The sequence below is a fragment of the Babylonia areolata genome, chromosome 31, assembly GCF_041734735.1.
Source record: "Babylonia areolata isolate BAREFJ2019XMU chromosome 31, ASM4173473v1, whole genome shotgun sequence".
Taxonomy (NCBI): Eukaryota; Metazoa; Mollusca; class Gastropoda; order Neogastropoda; family Buccinidae; genus Babylonia; species Babylonia areolata.
Genome location: NC_134906.1, coordinates 14,487,833 through 14,506,252, shown reverse-complemented (window position 1 = coordinate 14,506,252; position 18,420 = coordinate 14,487,833). Strand labels below are relative to the sequence as shown.

Sequence of the window (18,420 nt, the reverse complement as noted above, 5' to 3'; positions counted from 1 at the left end):
ATTAGATAGTAACGCACACACTAAATAATCCCGTTAACACATACACAATTTTAGATGGTGTCAGAAGTACCGACCAAGCTTATTTAAACTCGATGACTAAAGTATCATCGATCACGAACATCGTTCAAACAGATAAATAGCTTGCTCAGTGCAGACGTGGAAAACACTGAACACTCCCCAAGCTTCGTCAACGACCTTCAGAACTCGTGATTCATCAACCAAAATAACCAAAGAATGTGGACTTTATTCATTACCTTTAACAGCAATTCATTGACATATATTTTGTGCTTTTTTGTGATTTTCTTATTGTTAATTATGACTGCGCCACAGCAAAATCCTTCCATTAATTGGAATGCCAAGAACCTCTGTGAAGAGTGGAGAAAGTTCGAACAACTAGCCGATCTTGCGTTTAAAGGACCCTTAGACGTTGTAGTCAGGAAGAAAGAGATGCATAGCTTCTGATATGGGTTGGAGAAACAGGAACAAACATTTTGAATTCAAAGAACATGCCTGAAGAAGACAGCAAGAAAGTTACAACAATAACAAACAGGTTTAAAGAACACACAGCACCCAAGAAGAACACTGTCTTTGCTAGATACATTTTCCATGAAAGAAAACAGCAAAACGGAGAGACTTTTGACAACTTTGTGACAGATTTGAGAAACCTTGTCAAAGACTGCAAATATGTCAAACCTGATTAAACAGTACGTGAAAAAAATTGTCTCAGGAATTCTCTCTCAAGATGCACGAGAAAAAACTTGATACAAGGTGACATTCTGACAATGGACACAGCAATAGAAATAGCCACCACACATGAAGCTACAAAACGGTACTTACAAACAATGGAGAATGAAGGAGCATCAGCAGGTGCTGATGTCGTTTTAAAATCAAAACGAATTCCCCAATATAAGGAAAAAAACTTTCTCGACCAAAAATCCACCAGACTGGACATACAACAAAACTACCAGCTGCAGAAACTGTGGAGGCAAACACGGACCTCGAGAATGCCCTGCTTTTGGTCAAATTTGCCATTACTGCCATAAATACAACCACTGGTCTACAATGTGCATGGCAAAGAAAAGACAAAAACCAGAACAATCCACACAGAAAGAGAACAGTACATACCGTGGAAGACAGTGATGAAGAGGAAGAAAATCTATTCAACACAATAACCAGTGGAAACGACAAACAAGACACAGTCTATGCCAGCATATCAACCAATACAAGTGATACAATCAGATTCAAAATAGACACTGGCACATGAGTGAATGTCATCCCCTCGGCCATGTACAAGAAAATGACAAATCCACCACCCCTGAAACCCTCTTCAAATCAACTTGTTGGCTATACAGGCCAACCACTGAAAATCGCAGGCTGCGTCTCAATGAAGCTGACATACAAAGAACAAACATATCAAGGTCTTTTTCACATTACTGACACCCCTTCACAAGCTGCCCTTGGTATACAAACCTCACTGAAACTACAGCTCATCAAGCTTGTCCTGTCTGTTGAAAACGGCCCAACTAACAAAGAAAGTATCCTTTAGGAATACCAAAATGTATTTTCAGGATTTGGTGCCTTGGAAGGTGAAGTATCCATAGATCTGAAGCCCAACACAACACCTGTTGTCCATCCACCAAGACGTGTACCACACGCAATAAAAGAAAATCTCAAAATAGAGCGACTGAAGATGGAAGAAAAGGAAGTCATCACAAAGTGACAGAACCTACAGATTGGGTCAATTCCTTGGCCTACATTACATGACACACTTTCCAAAATGGCTGGAGCAAAATACTTCAGTAAGCTTGACGCTCAGTCTGGGTATTGGCAATTAAGATTGGACAAGAAATCATCATACCTCACAACTTTCAACACACCATTTGGACGATACAGGTTCAACAGACTTCCATTTGGCATCATCAGTGCCCAAGACATATTTCAGAGAAAAATGGATGAAATATTTGAAGGAGCACCAGGCGTATCACCACTTGTTGACGATGTGATCATCAGCGGCAAAGATGTGGAGGAACATGACAGAAATCTGCGTGCTGCACTGGACAAGACAGTGTCAGCAATTTTGAAATTGAACGCTGAAAAACTGTTTGCTGGACAGAAAGAAGTTTAATACTTCAGACATGTCATCTCAGCAGAAGGCCTCAAACCTGATCCTTCCAAACTGAAAGCAATCCAGGAAATGGCCCCACCCAAAGACAAACGAGAACTTCAAACCATGACCGGCATAACCTATCTCGCCAGACTTGCACCAAACCTCTCACATCTCACAAACTGATGAGACATCTCCTCAAATAAGATACAGAATTCATATGGGACAAACCACAAGAAGAAGCACCGAAGAAAACAAAGGAGACAATACTTAGTCAGCCTGTGCTAGCATATTTCGACAGAGAAAAGCCAGTCACACTACAGGTTGACGCAAGCAAAAATGGTCTTGGAGCTGTAATCCTGCAAGAAGACAGACCAGTCGCATTCGCTTCAAAGTCCCTCACCTCCACAGAGCAAAACTATGCTCAAATAGAAAAGGAGCTATATGCAATTGTCTTTGGCTGCAAGCGTTTTCATCACATTTCTTTACTGGCAAAAAGTCATAGTTCAGTCAAACCACAAGCCATTTGAAATAATCGCAAAGAAGCCACTTGCCAAAGCACCATCTAGACTCCAGAGAATGATATTGCAATTCCAAAAATATGATCTGGCCATCGTCCACGTACCAGGCAAGAGCATCCCTATGGCAGACACCTTGTCCAGAAAATTTCTGGCAGCAGAACTAAATGACGCCACTGATGCCACTGAATTCAATTTTTGTGTTCACTCCTTAATGAAACACCTTCCAGTCAGTGATGAGAAAACCAAAGAACTAAAAAGTGCTACTCAGAATGATAACCAAATGCAACAACTCTAAACCGACATACAAGATGGATGGCCAGAATCCAGAGACCAATGCCACCCCACAGTACTAGACATGTGAAACCACTGGGATGAATTTACATACACTGAAGGTCATTCGTGATGTAAAGATAAATCTATTATTGGATCCCTTCATACAAATCGATTGTGGGAAATGAGTGAGTGCTGTGTGAAAAGTTTTTTTTTTTTAAATATATACATAAAAGAAAGAAAGAAAGAAAAAGAAAAAAAAAGGAACAATGAATATTAACAATTACATATTCCATTTTCATTACAAGAAGGTTATTCTTTTCTGGAGAAAACCATCTGGAACCTTGCCAAAAAACTGAAACTGGGGTCAGACCCTGTTAGAATTAACGCTAACTATAGCTTGCGCAAAACTGATCTATGTTTTCTTCTGAAACAAGAGGACATTTGAGTAACAGATCACTAACCAGTCTAATAATTCATTCATTTACAAAATCTGCAGCTCTATCTGTTTCCACTGGGAACGGTATGTATGATTAAAAAAACGTATGCTTGAAATTAAATAGTTCAGAATTTTATTTGGAGAACCATTGGCTTTCTGTTGTGCGAAAGTGTTGATGACATGAGGCATTGGTGTGTGTGTGTTGGGGTGGGGTGGGGAAGAAGACATTAAACAAAAAACAAAACAAACAAAAAACACATTCCCTCTCAATATCCATGCCTCAACAAACCCAAAAAACAGAATGACAGAAATACAGAGAAAGACATGGAGAGAGAGAACTTAAAACACCATCACAAAAAAGCACCCCAAAAAAAACAAAAAATGAGAAATGTTACGTGTCTATATGAATGTATATGTGCATGACTGAAATCTGGTTGAATGACACAGGAAACGAATGATGAGCACCCAATGGCAGCTGTCAGTCGGCTGTACCCAGGTAGGCAGCCTGTTGTGCAAATGACCCCTTGTTTGTAAAGCGATTTGAGCTTAGTCTCCAACTGAGGACAGGTACTATGATTATAAGTATCCATATCATCATCATCATCATCATCATCAAAGCACATGCACACAATAAAAAAAAAGAGAAAATGACAATGACGAATACTAAAATTCCAAGATGGTATGGAAGATTTAAAACTGCGGAAGTCTGACCTCAGGCCTGTTAACATGTGAAACAAATCAGCTGCCTTCAATTTGTCAACAGGGTCAGCATGGTGGCAACTGAGCTTAATGCTGAGCCAGACAAGCAGTATGATCCCTGAAAATTGAGCAGTTGGTACTTTGTGATAATTGCAAGTAACAAAGAATGCAGAGTTAACAAATATGTCTGTTGAGCTGCAACCAGTGAACACATTAGCTTTACTAATTTTAAGTCCGTCTTCATCATACTTTTCCTGTTGCTATTCATACACAAAGAAAAAAAGAGAGAGAAAGAAAAATGCTCTAAATAGATACAAATGATTTTACAAAAAGGATTCTTTCTCCACACAATATAACGACATTTATACATTCCATTTAAACAGCTAATGTAAACGTAGCTAACTGAAACAATACATTAATTTTGTGTAAAAAAAACAACAAATAAATGTAATAAAACGTTTGTTGAAAAAATATTTTCTGGATTGAAAAGAACTCCATCTGCCAAAGGCTGAACGTAAGGTTTTTTTTTGAGGGGACGGACACCAAGAATCAGCTGCTGCATGCACCTGGTGAGGCCCACAGTCCAGTGTGTGGATGTTGGTTCTTTGGCTCTATCTTCATCACTTCATCATGACCTGGGAGGGTTTTGTTCATTCGGCAGGAGACGGTCAGTTTCCTCACAGCATCGTCCTTTTCATCCTGTGCCAGTAGGTAAAATAAAAATTACAACCTGCTGAGGTAAAAGACAGACACTGACACACACGTTTACACAATCACACATGCATGAACACACACACACACACACACACACACACACACACACACACAGAGTAAACCAAAGTGGCGAGAAAATTCTCTGTAAGGAGCCATGCTTGTGATGGACATGTGTGGAGGACAGCCTCCTTAAGCTTCACTGAGACTAAGTGTTCAAATACACTCAAAGCCCATGACACTGATATCCGTGTGAATGGTAATGTAAAAAGTAAATGACATTCAAAAAACACCAAAAGACACAAACTTGTAATGACTGTTGAATCTCATTGACGAATGAATCTAAATCAAGGAGCATCACAAAGCCCTTTGGGTGCAGCTGCGTGATGTGATTAGGAGCAAAGCAACAATGACCTCTGAATGATGAATTGTTTTGTCATGCGACTTGATGTCCACTTTGTGATTTGGTTACCTGGAGACTATGTGTTGCTTTGAAAAGAGCAGGACCCTTAGTGCCAGTAGACGTTCCAAGTCCATGAAAAATGTTCTTCATTTCCTTTCTTCACACGTCAGAGACATCCCAGTAACAAGGAATAAATTGGTACCGTTGTATGGAATAATTCTATTGTTGCAAAATGTTCAAAAAAAATATCAGTAAACACAGTGGCATCAAAACATGCACATGTCTGGATAACCTGTCAAGCTGGTTTACATGGTCAATTTTTGCATTCCGACTTGAAGTTCGAATAAATCAAATAAGACTAAAAAGTGGACAGTGAAAAACTGGTGGCACACTGTCAAAAGCCTAAATGACAGACAAAACTTAAAAGAAGATGAACAAGAAGGCACAGAACTGTGTTTTGTATGTTCCAAAGGTGAGTGTGAAATCTTGCCCATGATGGACCAGCAACTTTGTGTGTGCAAAGAACACAAAGGATCCTGTTGGTATGAAGGCAATATTTGTGTTGATCCAAACATTTGAAAGCTGTTTTGCTGGTTCGCCAACAAAAACAAGATGTTTGCTGACAGCACTCATGGATGCTCTGGGCATTAAACATTAATCTGTGTCATGATCTGTCCATGGAGAGAGGACAGAAAATATTGAATTGACAAAAGATAGAGGCAAATGGGGTCAAGTGAAAAACCTGTGAAAGAAAACCTGAGATAACCCCGAGCCTACTTTCACATACATAAACAACTCAAAATTTGGCATGCTCTTCACCCAATCTCCTAGAAGACACAAAATCTGTCCAAGTGACAGTCAAACAACTGGCCCAACACATGAATAACTCCAGGCTGGAGGACATTATCATTATGGTCATGGAAGAGGCAGATCTAAACCAGTTCAAATTCAAGACAACTGATGAAAGAGTCACATAAATGAAGAATACAAAGACAGGGAAAATGATGACATTGCACAGTCCCTGGAATCCCAACAGGGAAGCATGACCACTCACCTGTGCAACTGTGTTCTGGTGTGGGAGGAGAGGCTTCTGGTGGATGTTCTGGTGGATGATCTGGTGGGTGTCCTGGTGGACGATCTGGTAGGTGTGCAGGTGGATGTTCTGATGGATGATCTGGTGGGTGTGCAGGTGGATGTTCTGGTGGATGATCTGGTGGGTGTGCAGGTGGATGTTCTGGTGGATGATCTGGTGGGTGTGCAGGTGGATGTTCTGGTGGATGATCTGGTGGGTGTGCAGGTGGATGTTCTGATGGATGATCTGGTGGGTGTGCAGGTGGATGTTCTGGTGGATGATCTGGTGGGTGTGCAGGTGGATGTTCTGGTGGATGATCTGGTGGGTGTGCAGGTGGATGTTCTGGTGGATGATCTGGTGGGTGTGCAGGTGGATGTTCTGATGGGTGTTCTGGTGGGTGTGCAGGGGGATAATCTGCTGAATGTTCTGGTGGGTGTGCAGGTTGATGTTCTGGTGGATGATCTGGAGGGTGTGCAGGTGGAAGTTCTGGTGGATGATCTGGTGGGTGTGCAGGTGGAAGTTCTGGTGGATGATCTGTTAGCTGTGCAGGTGGATGTTCTGGTAGGTGTGCAGGTGGACGTTCTGATGGATTTTCTTGTGGGTGTGCAGGTGGATGTTCTGATGGGTGTGCAGGGGGATAATCTGCTGAATGTTCTGGTGGGTGTGCAGGTGGAAGTTCTGGTGGATGATCTGGTGAGTGATCTGGTGGGTGTGCAGGTGGATGTTCTGGTGGATGATCTGGTGGGTGTGCAGGTGGATGTTCTGGTGGATTTTCTGGTGGGTTTGTGGGTGAATGTTCTGGTGGGTTTGCAGGTGGATTTTTTGGTGGATGATCTGATGGGATGTTCTGGTGGATGATCTGGTGGGTGTGCAGGTGGATGTTCTGGTGGATTTTCTGGTGGGTTTGTGGGTGAATGTTCTGGTGGGTTTGCAGGTGGATTTTTTGGTGGATGATCTGATGGGTATGCAGGTGGATATTCTGGTGTATGATCTGGTGGGTCTGCAGGTGGATGATCTGATGAATGATCTGGTGGGTCTGCAGGTGAATGATCTGGTGAATGATCTGGTGGGTGTGCAGGTGGATGTTCTGGTGAATGATCTGGTGGGTGTGCAGGTGGATGTTCTGGTGGATGTTCTGGTGGGTGTGCAGGTGGATGTTCTGATGGGTGATCTGGAGGGTGTGCAGGTGGATGTTCTGGTGGATGTTCTGGTGGCTGTGCAGGTGGATGTTCTGGTGGGTGATCTGGAGGTTGTGCAGGTGGATGTTCTGGTGGATAATCTGGTGGCTGTTCAGGTGGATGATCTGGTGGGTGATCTGGTGGCTGTGCAGGTGGATGTTCTGGTGGATGATCTGGTGAGTGTGCAGGTGGATGTTCTGGTGGGTGTACAGGTGGATGATCTGGTGGATAATCTGGTGGGAATCAGAATCAGAATCAGAATCAATTTTAATGTCAATTAAACCTGAACAAGTTTTATAAGACACACATGCAAAGTTACATGAAACCATGCACAAAAAAGCAAAACAAAATAGATAAATATTGAACAAAAGATTGAATCACTCCTGCACGCTATGTTGTTTTTGACAGCAGTTGTACTGATAAATTTCCCAAACAGTCCCATAAGTTTGCCTTCCAGTATTACCTGACAGGGTTTAATAATATTTGGAATGTAATTTTGAATTTTTTGTAAGATTTCTATTCTAATTTCTTTGTATAATTCACAGTCATATAAGAAATGATATTCATCCTCTATTGTTTAACATTGTAAACATAGTCTCCTTTCTTTTAGGATGTTGAAATATCGGCCTTTTTCTATTGCTAAATCATGACAGGATATTCTTAATTTGCACAAATATTGTTTTTGATTATAATTAAGATATCCTTCAAGCAAATAAGGTTCGGTTCTGTATTCACGAGTAATTTTATTACAGAATAGTAGTTTAGGTTTATTTTCAGATTTGTTTCTCTTCCAGAATAAAACATATCCATAAAAAATTATTCTACTTTATTCATTATAACGTGGCTAAGTCAATGAATATTGAATGTTGACTGATTATTCCAAACATGTCTTAAACAAAGATTCTGTAATAAAAGTTCAACGAAATTAATCCATGTTCACTGTTTTGTTTCCTCTGTAGGCATGTCGTCAAACACAATTTTGATATACGAATTTTCTCTTGCCTGTGTTATGAGAAACCAAAATTTTATTACTTGACAAATCACTTTTAAACTTAGGGGTATTTACCTATTTCACCAAGTATTGCTAAATGTGTGGGGGTTTTTTGTGGACTCCAGCTCCCAGTATTTGTTAAAAAAAGTTTAAATGAACATGCTCATGAGGAAATTTGTTCATGAGACAATGGTTATATAGTTTGTCAAAGGTAAAAGTAGCATCTTCTTTTTCACAAGTGGGGAACCATATTTCTGCTCCATTGGTGAAACGAGACTGTCAAATAATTTTGATATTATATGTATGCTTATGTTTTCATTCTTGAAAGATCTTTTAAGAATATGAGAAGCTTTATTACCTTGTTTTGCCAGATGTTCCATAGCCTTTTCAAAACTGCCTGATTTATGGAATATTATTCCCAGGTATTTATATTGTTCAATTGTTTCTATAACTTCTGTTCCACATTTAAAAAACATTTGAGCTCGTGGTTCTGATCTCGAAAATATGACAACTTTTGTTTTGCTTCTATTGATTTCAATACCCCATTGCTTACAATATAAATGTTGCTGGTTAAGTTTCAGCTGTAGGCCATGTTTAGATTTTGAAAGTAATACTGAGTCATCAGCATATAAAATACAAGAGATACTTTTGTTTTGAGAATGACTAACTGTTGGCGAATCGGTATCTGGGAGCCAGTCAACAATATCATTTATAAATATATTAAATAATGTGGGGTTCAGTGTATTTCCCTGTAGTACTCCTCTTCGAACATAGATTGAAGTGGATGATCAGGTGGGTGTGCAGGTGGATGTTCTGGTGGATGATCTGGTGGATGTTCTGGTGGATCATCCAGTGGGTGTGTAGGTGGATGTTCTGGTGGATGATCTGGTGGATAATCTGGTGGATGAACTGGTTGGTGTGCAGGTGGATGTTCTAGCGAATGATCTGGTGCATGTGCAGGTGGATGTTCTGGTGGCTGTGCAGGTGGATGATCTGGTGGCTGTGCAGGTGGATGTTCTGGTGGATCATCCAGTGGGTGTGCAGGTGGATGTTCTGGTGGATGATCTGGTGGGTGTATAGGTGGATGTTCTGGTGGATCATCTGGTGGATGTTCTGGTGGATCATCCAGTGGGTGTGTAGGTGGATGATCTGGTGGATGTTCTGGTGGATCATCCAGTGGGTGTGTAGGTGGATGTTCTGGTGGATGAACTGGTGGGTGTGCAGGTGGATGTTCTGATGGATGTTCTAGTTGGCGTGCAGGTGGATGTTCTGATGGACGTTCAGGTTGGTGTGCGTGTGGATGTTCTGATGGATGTTCTGGTGGGTGTGCAGGTGGATGTACAGGTGTATGTTCTGGTGGATGTGCAGGTGTATGTTCTGGTGGATGATCTGGTGGATGTTCCAATGGATGTTCTAGTTGATGATTTGGTGGGTGTGCATGTGGATATTCTGGTGGCTGTGTAGGTGGATGTTCTGGTTGATGATCTGGTGGATAATCTGATGAGTGTGATGGTGGATGAACTGGTGGGTGTGCAGGTAGATGTACTGATGGATGATCTGGTGGGTGTGCAGGTGGATGTTCTGGTGGATGATCTGGTAGGTGCGCAGGTGGATGTTCTGGTGGGTGTGCAGGTGGATGTTCTGGTGGATGATCTGGTGGATAACCTGGTGGGTGTGCAGGTGGACGTTCTATTGGGTGTGCAGGTGGATGTTCACACAGTTGTTCTGGTGGATGAATTGGTGGAATGGCTAGCTGTGGTAGAGAAGGTGGCTGGATATCCATTACTGTTGACAAGACAGCCATAAATTGCTATACTGAGAAAGGATTGTTCCGCAGCTACAAATATAATGGTACAGAAGTAAGAATAAATCAACAAATTTACCTAGTGAAAATGCAGGTAACGAAGACGGTGATGATGGTGGAGTTGCTGGTGGAGATGACGGAGGAGATGCTGGTAGATGTTCTGGTGGATAAGCTGGTTGATCAGTCTCCAGTTGATCTGGTGGCTGTGCAGATGGATTTTCTGGTGGATGATCAGGTGGATGTTGTGGTGGATGATCTGGTGGATGTTCTGGTGGGTGTGCAGGTGGATGATCTAGTGGGTGTGTAGGTGGATGATCTGGTGGGTGTGCAGGTTGATGTTCTGGTGGATGTTCTGGTGGCTGTGCAGGTGGATGATCTGGTGGGTGTGCAGGTGGATGTTCTGGTGGCTGTGCAGGTGGATGATCTGGTGGGTGTGCAGGTGGATGTTCTGGTGGGTGTGCAGGTGGATGATCTGGTGGCTGTGCAGGTGGATGTTCTGATGGATGTGCAGGTGGATGTTCTGATGGATGATCTGGTGGCTGTGCAGGTGGATGTTCTGAAGGATGATCTGGTGGCTGTGCAGGTGGGTGATCTGGTGGGTGTGCAGGTGGATGTTCTAGTGGGTGTGCAGGTGGAGGTTCTGGTGGATAATCTGGTGGCTGTGCAGATGGATGATCTGGTGGCTGTGCAGGTGGATGTTCTAGTGGCTGATCTGGTGGCTGTGCAGGTGGGTAATCTGGTGGGTGTGCAGGTGGATGTTCTGGTGGGTGTGCAGGTGGATGTTCTGATGGATGTTCTGGTGGATGATCTGGTGGCTGTGGAGGTGGATGATCTGGTGGCTGTGCAGGTGGATGATCTGGTGGATGTTCTGATGGATGATCTGGTGGCTGTGCAGGTGGGTGATCTGGTGGCTGTGCAGGTGGATGTTCTGGTGAGTGTGCAGGTGGATGTTCTGGTGGATGATCTGGTGGGTGTGCAGGTGGATGTTTTGGTGCATGATCTAGTGGGTGTGCAGGTGGATGATCTGGTGGCTGTGCAGGTGGATGTTCTGGTGGCTGTGCAGGTGGATGATCTGGTGGCTGCGCAGGTGGATGATATGGTGGCTGTGCAGGTGGATGTTCTGGTGGATGATCTGGTGGCTGTGCAGGTGGATGTTCTGGTGGATGATCTGGTGGGTGCGCAGGTGGATGTTCTGGTGGGTGATCTGGTGGCTGTGCAGGTGGATGTTCTGGTGGATATGCAGGTGGATGTTCTGATGGATGATCTGGTGGGTGTGCAGGTGGATGATCTGGTGGGTGTGCAGGTGGATGTTCTGGTGGCTGTGCAGGTGGATGTTCTGGTGGAAGATCTGGTGGCTGTGCAGGTGGATGTTCTGGTGGATGTGCAGGTGGATGATCTGGTGGGTGTGCAGGTGGATGTTCTGGTGGGTGTGCAGGTGGGTGATCTGGTGGATATGCAGGTGGATGATCTGGTTGATGTTCTGTTGGATGAGTTTGTTGATCATCCTCCGGTTCCAGGAAAGTCCTCATTTCTGTAGACAAGACAGTCATGAATGGCACACAATGATAAAGAATTATTCCACACCAGTAAATATGATACGATGGTTGGAACAAAATCACAAATTTACCAAGTTTAACATTCACTCACCTTTCTCTCCCTATACACACATCCATTCATACCCAAAATATATCACATGCAATCCTCCATTGGTACTATATAAAATCGCTTCATCCCAATGAGTTCTGTTGGATGACTGACTACCAATGAAGAAGATTTAGCTGGATCTGCTGGCTGCTTCCAATCCTAGGGCTCTTCATCTGCATTCGCACCCATGAGAGATTCCGTTCCTGTGGCATCACCATTTGGCATTGCTATGTGTCAGTCTATTTTTATTCTGCTCATCTCTCTGTGACAGAGACATACAGTAATTACAATTCAAATATATTGTGCTCTTGCACATATGTGGCCATGGTGTGTGTGTGTGTGTGTGTGTGTGTGTGTGTGTGAGTGTGTCTGCATGCGTGCGTGCTTGCGTGCATGCACGTGTGTATGTGTGTGCGCGTGCGTGTACGTGTGTGTGTGTGGTTGGTGTGTGTGTGTGTGTGTGTGTGTGTGTGTGTGTGTGTGTGTATGTGTGTGTGTGTGGTGAGTGTGCACGCGTGCGTGTGTGTAGTAAACCTATATCTGAGTACACTTTCACAAGTACATAATAATAAGTGTCATTTATCAATAATCTACAGTTCAGTTGTGCTTTTCCTCCCAATCATCCACTACTCTTTCAAAAGACAACAGCTCTGCTGTTGGGAACTGACAATGTAATTTAGGTCATGAAGTGGAGAAAAAAGGAGGGCAATGAGTCCACACTAATGCCTTGTCTGCTGAAGTTTATTCTGCCATTATCTCAGTGACAGAGGCGAAGCCTTCACGGCTCACGTGTGACTCCTGCTGTGCGACAGGACTGAAAATGCCAGGGGTGGAGGGGGATGGGGGTAACAGATGGGAGTGGGTGGTTACCAGTTCATACATAACCATCCAAATAACACTTTTGCTTACCATCAGAAATTAGTGTTTGTTGACCACGTGCTGGAACAGAACTATTCTGGCTTATGCATGCCACTTCAGTCAGCATTTCATAGTTTACGATCAGAATATAGAACTATCATCAAATTTACAAACTGTCCCTGTCTATATCATATTTTTTCTGCTTCGTTTAATCGCCAAATTTCATCACTCTGGACAAGTCACTTTTTCCCCACAGAATTGTGATCAGCAGAAAAGACTAACTGTACACTGAAAGACAAATCAACACCTGCATATCCAATCCAAAATGCCATTAAAAAAAGGCTACTCACTGTCAGCTTCAAGAGCTCCAAAGGCAAAAGTTCAAGTTGGCCTCACTTCACCCCCCCCCCCCCCCAAAAAAAAAAAAACAACAAAACAAAACAAACAAACAACATAACCCATGTTTTGTGCAAATTTGATTTTAACAGACCCAATTCTGTATCAAAGGTTGCTAAATTGTTGATAAAAATTCTTGATTTCTTAATCAGTCGGCCTCCAAAGCTGAAACCGATGCACTGGTGTATCAGATATGGAAGTGTACTGCATGCCTAAAGGGTTGGATGACTCAATAAGCTGCAACAAAATATTGACAAGACTCAACTTATGGCAGCCTGTTAAAAAAAAAAACCACACACACACACACAGTCTGTGAATGGCACACACACACACACACACAAAAAAAAAAAAAAAAAAAAAAAAAAAAACCACGACAAAACATACAAACCCAAACACCCTTCTCTTCCTGAGGCTGTTCTAATTAATAGCACACCCATTTCATTTTCTTCTTCTTTCTTCTTCTTCAGTTTCATTTGCTTCTTCTGATCGCGGTCTTGGAGAAATTCTTGAACAGTCTTTTAGCTTTCAACAGTACACTTAAATCATCTGTACATTTGCCTATCTGGAATTGCATAGGGTCAGTTCTATCCGCCACTATCTCTCTACTGATGCAACCAAAACACTTGTGTGCACTTTTGTTCTGTCAAGAATGGATTGCTGTAATTCTCTTTTGGCTGACCTTAGAAAATATCTGTTGGACAGACTTCAATGAATCCACTGAAAATATGCTGCCAGACTCACTTGCAGAGTTTCTAAATCTAACCACATTTCTCCTCTCCTTCAATCTCTCTAATGGTTGTCTGTTTCTGATCGAACAGACTCTCCAATAGTTGTTTGTTTCTGATCCAACAGACTCTCCAATGGTTGTCTGTTTCTGATCGAACAGACTCTCCAATGGTTGTCTGTTTCTGATTAAACAGACTCTCCAGTGGCTGTCTGTTTCTGATCGAACAGACTGTAAGCTATCGACTCTGACTTCTTCTGCAGTCAGTGGGTTTGGACCAGAGTATCTCTGAACTCCTCCATATCTACACTTCATCTCGTCAGCTCCACTCTTTTTCTGATACTTGAATTCTCAGAATACATCACGACAGAACTAAGACCTAAAAACAAAAGTCTTTTTCTTTTTATGCCTCAAAGACGTGGAACAGACTCCCTGACAACCTGTTAGCCCCTTGACTCTTATGTCTGACTTCAGAACTCACATCTTCCCTCAGCAATAAATGTTGCTGTTGCATGTCCATCCAAACAGGACGTACTACTGTATATGTGGTATGCTTCACAATGTGTGCATAATATGTATGTGCAAATGCGTGTGTGTGACTGTGTTTTTCTGACAAAATGAATGCTTGGGTGAATGTACACAGTGCAAGACCTTCACACTGAGTGTAAAACACAACAGCATTAATATGCTTCGAATTATATCTTAAAATTCAATGTTTCACTTGAATTCCACTATAAACATAATTTTTCCTGTCGTATATTCAGATTTATGTCTAATAAACTGGTAAAATTTCTTCTGGAAGATTTCGGCACCCGAGTAACTTCAATACTAAATGGAAGAAGAAGTTCCTGTTTGAACTGAAAAAGAAAAAAAAGCGACTGATTCTAATCAGTGTCAGTATATCAGATAAACGTGCAAAGTTTTTTGAATGAGAAACAAAAAAATATAAGTAGCCAGACAGACTTTGGGAACATTTTTGGCTTCTTTATCATTTTTGTGCCCTTCCCAGATGTGCACTGTCATTGCGACTAGAATGTGTGGAAAGAACCAATTGTTTCTTTCTTTTTTAAGTCAAATTTGATGATGGGTTATTGCAGATTCACATTGGGTGATCCCTGAGAAACGTTTGGAGACTTTAAAGACCTGTAAGAGCAGGTTTCAGACCTCTTATTTCTATTTTCATTATACAAAACCAAGAACTTTGTACAAAAATATTTTATTTCCTTTTCATCAAATATGAGCATAACCAAATGATCAAAGAAACCTTTTTTTCTTCTTTCAAATGACTTTCAAAGCAAAGTTATTTCAGTTGTGACATGCCAAGTGAATACAGTGACTCCAGCTGGACTAGTCAGAGAATTACTGCTGGTTGAGAAAAATGACAAAACACACACTTATGCCCAAAAAGTTTCCGTAACAGATTCAAAGAATGATTCTGGAGGCTTCTGTGTTTCTGGAGAAATTCCATCTCAGGAACGCATACAAGCATGCGTGGGCACTCACATATGCTCACACACACACACACACACACACACACACACACACACACACACACACACAAGAGGGGCTCAAAAAGTAGCTAAACAAAAAAAACTACAGGACCAATGATATTATACTTTACGTCATTCAATAGGACAATGATATCAAAGCCATAATATCACTCCATTCCCGGAAATCCATTTTGCTTGGGAAGGCAAAATATGGGGTAATGGTGATGGCCCTCCTGCACGAAATGTGACCATTTCAGAGCATGATCCAGGGAGAACGCGTCGCTACACTACAGCGCCTCCCATTTTTTTTTTGTACGTTTTCATGTGTGCAGTTTTATTTGTTTTTCCTATCGAAGTGGATTTTTCTAGAGAATTTTGCCAGGAACAACTCTTTTGTTGCCGTGGGTTCTTTTATGTATGCTAAGTGAATGCTGCACACGGGACCTCGGTTTATCATCTCATCCGAATGACTAGCGTCCAGACCACCACTCAAGGTCTAGTGGAGGGGGAGAGAATATCGGCGGATGAGCCGTGATTGGAACCAGCACGCTCAGGTTCTCTCACTTCCTAAGCGGACGCGTTACCCCTAGGCCATCACTCCACTCTATGTTATTCCTCACCTTCACCGTTCCTCTCCACATCATCAAGGTTGTGGACTCTGTTTCTGTTCCCTGAGATTGAAAAGAAAGAAAATCAATATGAAATGTAACCAGTCACCGCAGATCAATAACAAAGGCAGAAAATCAATATGAAATGTAACCAGTCACCGCAGATCAATAACAAAGGCAGAAAATCAATATGAAAAGTAACCAGTCACCGCAGATCAATAACAAAGGCAGAAAATCAATATGAAATGTAACCAGTCACCGCAGATCAATAACAAAGGCCGCAGATCAATAACAAAGGCAGAAAATCAATATGAAAAGTAACCAGTCACCGCAGATCAATAACAAAGGCAGAAAATCAATATGAAAAGTAACCAGTCACCGCAGATCAATAACAAAGGCAGAAAATCAATATGAAATGTAACCAGTCACCGCAGATCAATAACAAAGGCAGAAAATCAATATGAAATGTAACCAGTCACCGCAGATCAATAACAAAGGCAGAAAATCAATATGAAATGTAACCAGTCACCGCAGATCAATAACAAAGGCCGCAGATCAATAACAAAGGCAGAAAATCAATATGAAAAGTAACCAGTCACCGCAGATCAATAACAAAGGCAGAAAATCAATATGAAAAGTAACCAGTCACTGCAGATCAATAACAAAGGCAGAAAATCAATATGGAAAGTAACCAGTCACTGCAGATCAATAACAAAGGCAGAAAATCAATATGAAATGTAACCAGTCACCGCAGATCAATAACAAAGGCAGAAAATCAATATGAAATGTAACCAGTCACCGCAGATCAATAACAAAGGCCGCAGATCAATAACAAAGGCAGAAAATCAATATGAAAAGTAACCAGTCACCGCAGATCAATAACAAAGACAGAAAATCAATATGAAAAGTAACCGGTCACCGCAGATCAATAACAAAGGCAGAAAATCAATATGAAAAGTAACCAGTCACTGCAGATCAATAACAAAGGCAGAAAATCAATATGAAAAGTAACCAGTCACTGCAGATCAATAACAAAGGCAGAAAATCAATATGAAATGTAACCAGTCACCGCAGATCAATAACAAAGGCAGAAAATCAATATGAAATGTAACCAGTCACCGCAGATCAATAACAAAGGCCGCAGATCAATAACAAAGGCAGAAAATCAATATGAAAAGTAACCAGTCACCGCAGATCAATAACAAAGACAGAAAATCAATATGAAAAGTAACCAGTCACCGCAGATCAATAACAAAGGCAGAAAATCAATATGAAAAGTAACCAGTCACCGCAGATCAATAACAAAGGCAGAAAATCAATATGAAAAGTAACCAGTCACTGCAGATCAATAACAAAGGCATTAATGCACTCACCAGGTACAAGACAAATAGTTTTAAGTTTCTGAAGAGGGTGCTACAACCCAACACAATCTACCAACAAAACCAAAAAAACAGAAATATGTATCTGTTCCAGTTTTTTTTCTTTTTGATATCTACATTTGACAGGGTTTTATACGAGGGGTCTTTCAATAAATAAGGTGAATTTTTCGGTATAAGGACTTCTAATACAGATAGAAGCTTACTTTTTTTCTTTTTTTTTGTGTGTTTTACTTCTTTTTCACATGGATTTAATTTGTTTTGCAGATTAAAAAAAACTTTGAGAGTTTTGGCGATTAACAAAGATGGCCGACCAAGAAGCATGCTCCAGGATTGAACAGCGGTCATTTATCAAGTTTTTGGTTGCTGAAGGGTGCAAACCAGTTGAAATTCATAGGAGAATGTCAACTGTGTATGGTGCCACATGTTTCAGCCAAAAAAATGTCTACAAGTGGGCTAAATTGTTTAAAGAAGGACGGAGCAGTGTTGAGGATGAAGACAGGCCTGGAAGGCCTACAGAAGTGAGGTCTCCTGAGGTGATCGAATCAGTCAATGACCTCATTCAGTCTGACAGAAGGGTGACAGTGGATGACATTGCAAGGACTTTGAGCTTATCTGTTGGGACAGCACACAAAATTGTCCATGATGACCTTGGCTACTCGAAGGTCAGCTGCCGGTGGGTGCCAAAGATGCTTACTCCAGAGCACAAACAGTATCAGTATCAGTATCAGTAGCTCAAGGAGGCGTCACTGCGTTCGGACAAATCCATATACGCTACACCACATCTGCCAAGCAGATGCCTGACCAGCAGCGTAACCCAACGCGCTTAGTCAGGCCTTGAAAAAAAAAAAAATGAAAAAAAAAGTATATATATATATATACATATATATATATATATATATAGAGAGAGAGAGAGAGAGAGAGAGAAGCGTACATACATAAATAAATAAATAATAATTATGATGGAGAAAAAAAAAAGATAGTAGTAATGAAAATAATGATAAAATAATAATAATAATAATAATAATAATAATAAATAAATAAATAATTAAATAAATAAGACAACAATGATGATAAATAAGCAAATAAATATAAAACATGAAGACACACATTCACACATACACCCACACAT

General features: G+C 41.4%; 2 protein-coding genes across 3 annotated transcripts in view; both read right to left on the bottom strand.

Annotated features, from left to right (window-relative positions):
• Nucleotides 1-4,467: 4,467 nt before the first annotated feature.
• Nucleotides 4,468-9,237, bottom strand: LOC143275815 (uncharacterized). Its single transcript, XM_076580092.1, has 5 exons — nt 9,159-9,237; nt 7,608-7,630; nt 6,799-6,945; nt 6,202-6,753; nt 4,468-4,732 (listed from the first exon to the last, which is right to left on the bottom strand). The coding sequence occupies exons 1-5, from the start codon at nt 9,235-9,237 to the stop codon at nt 4,583-4,585; spliced, it is 951 nt and encodes a 316-aa protein (XP_076436207.1). The 3' UTR covers nt 4,468-4,582.
• Nucleotides 9,238-15,927: 6,690 nt separating this feature from the next.
• Nucleotides 15,928-18,420, bottom strand: part of LOC143275874 (uncharacterized) — a 30,118-nt gene continuing 27,625 nt past the window's right edge. For both annotated transcript variants that reach the window (XM_076580175.1, XM_076580177.1), the window contains exon 7: nt 15,928-15,975. The gene's annotated coding sequence lies outside the window, so the exon portion shown is untranslated. The remainder of the gene's footprint in view (nt 15,976-18,420) is intronic.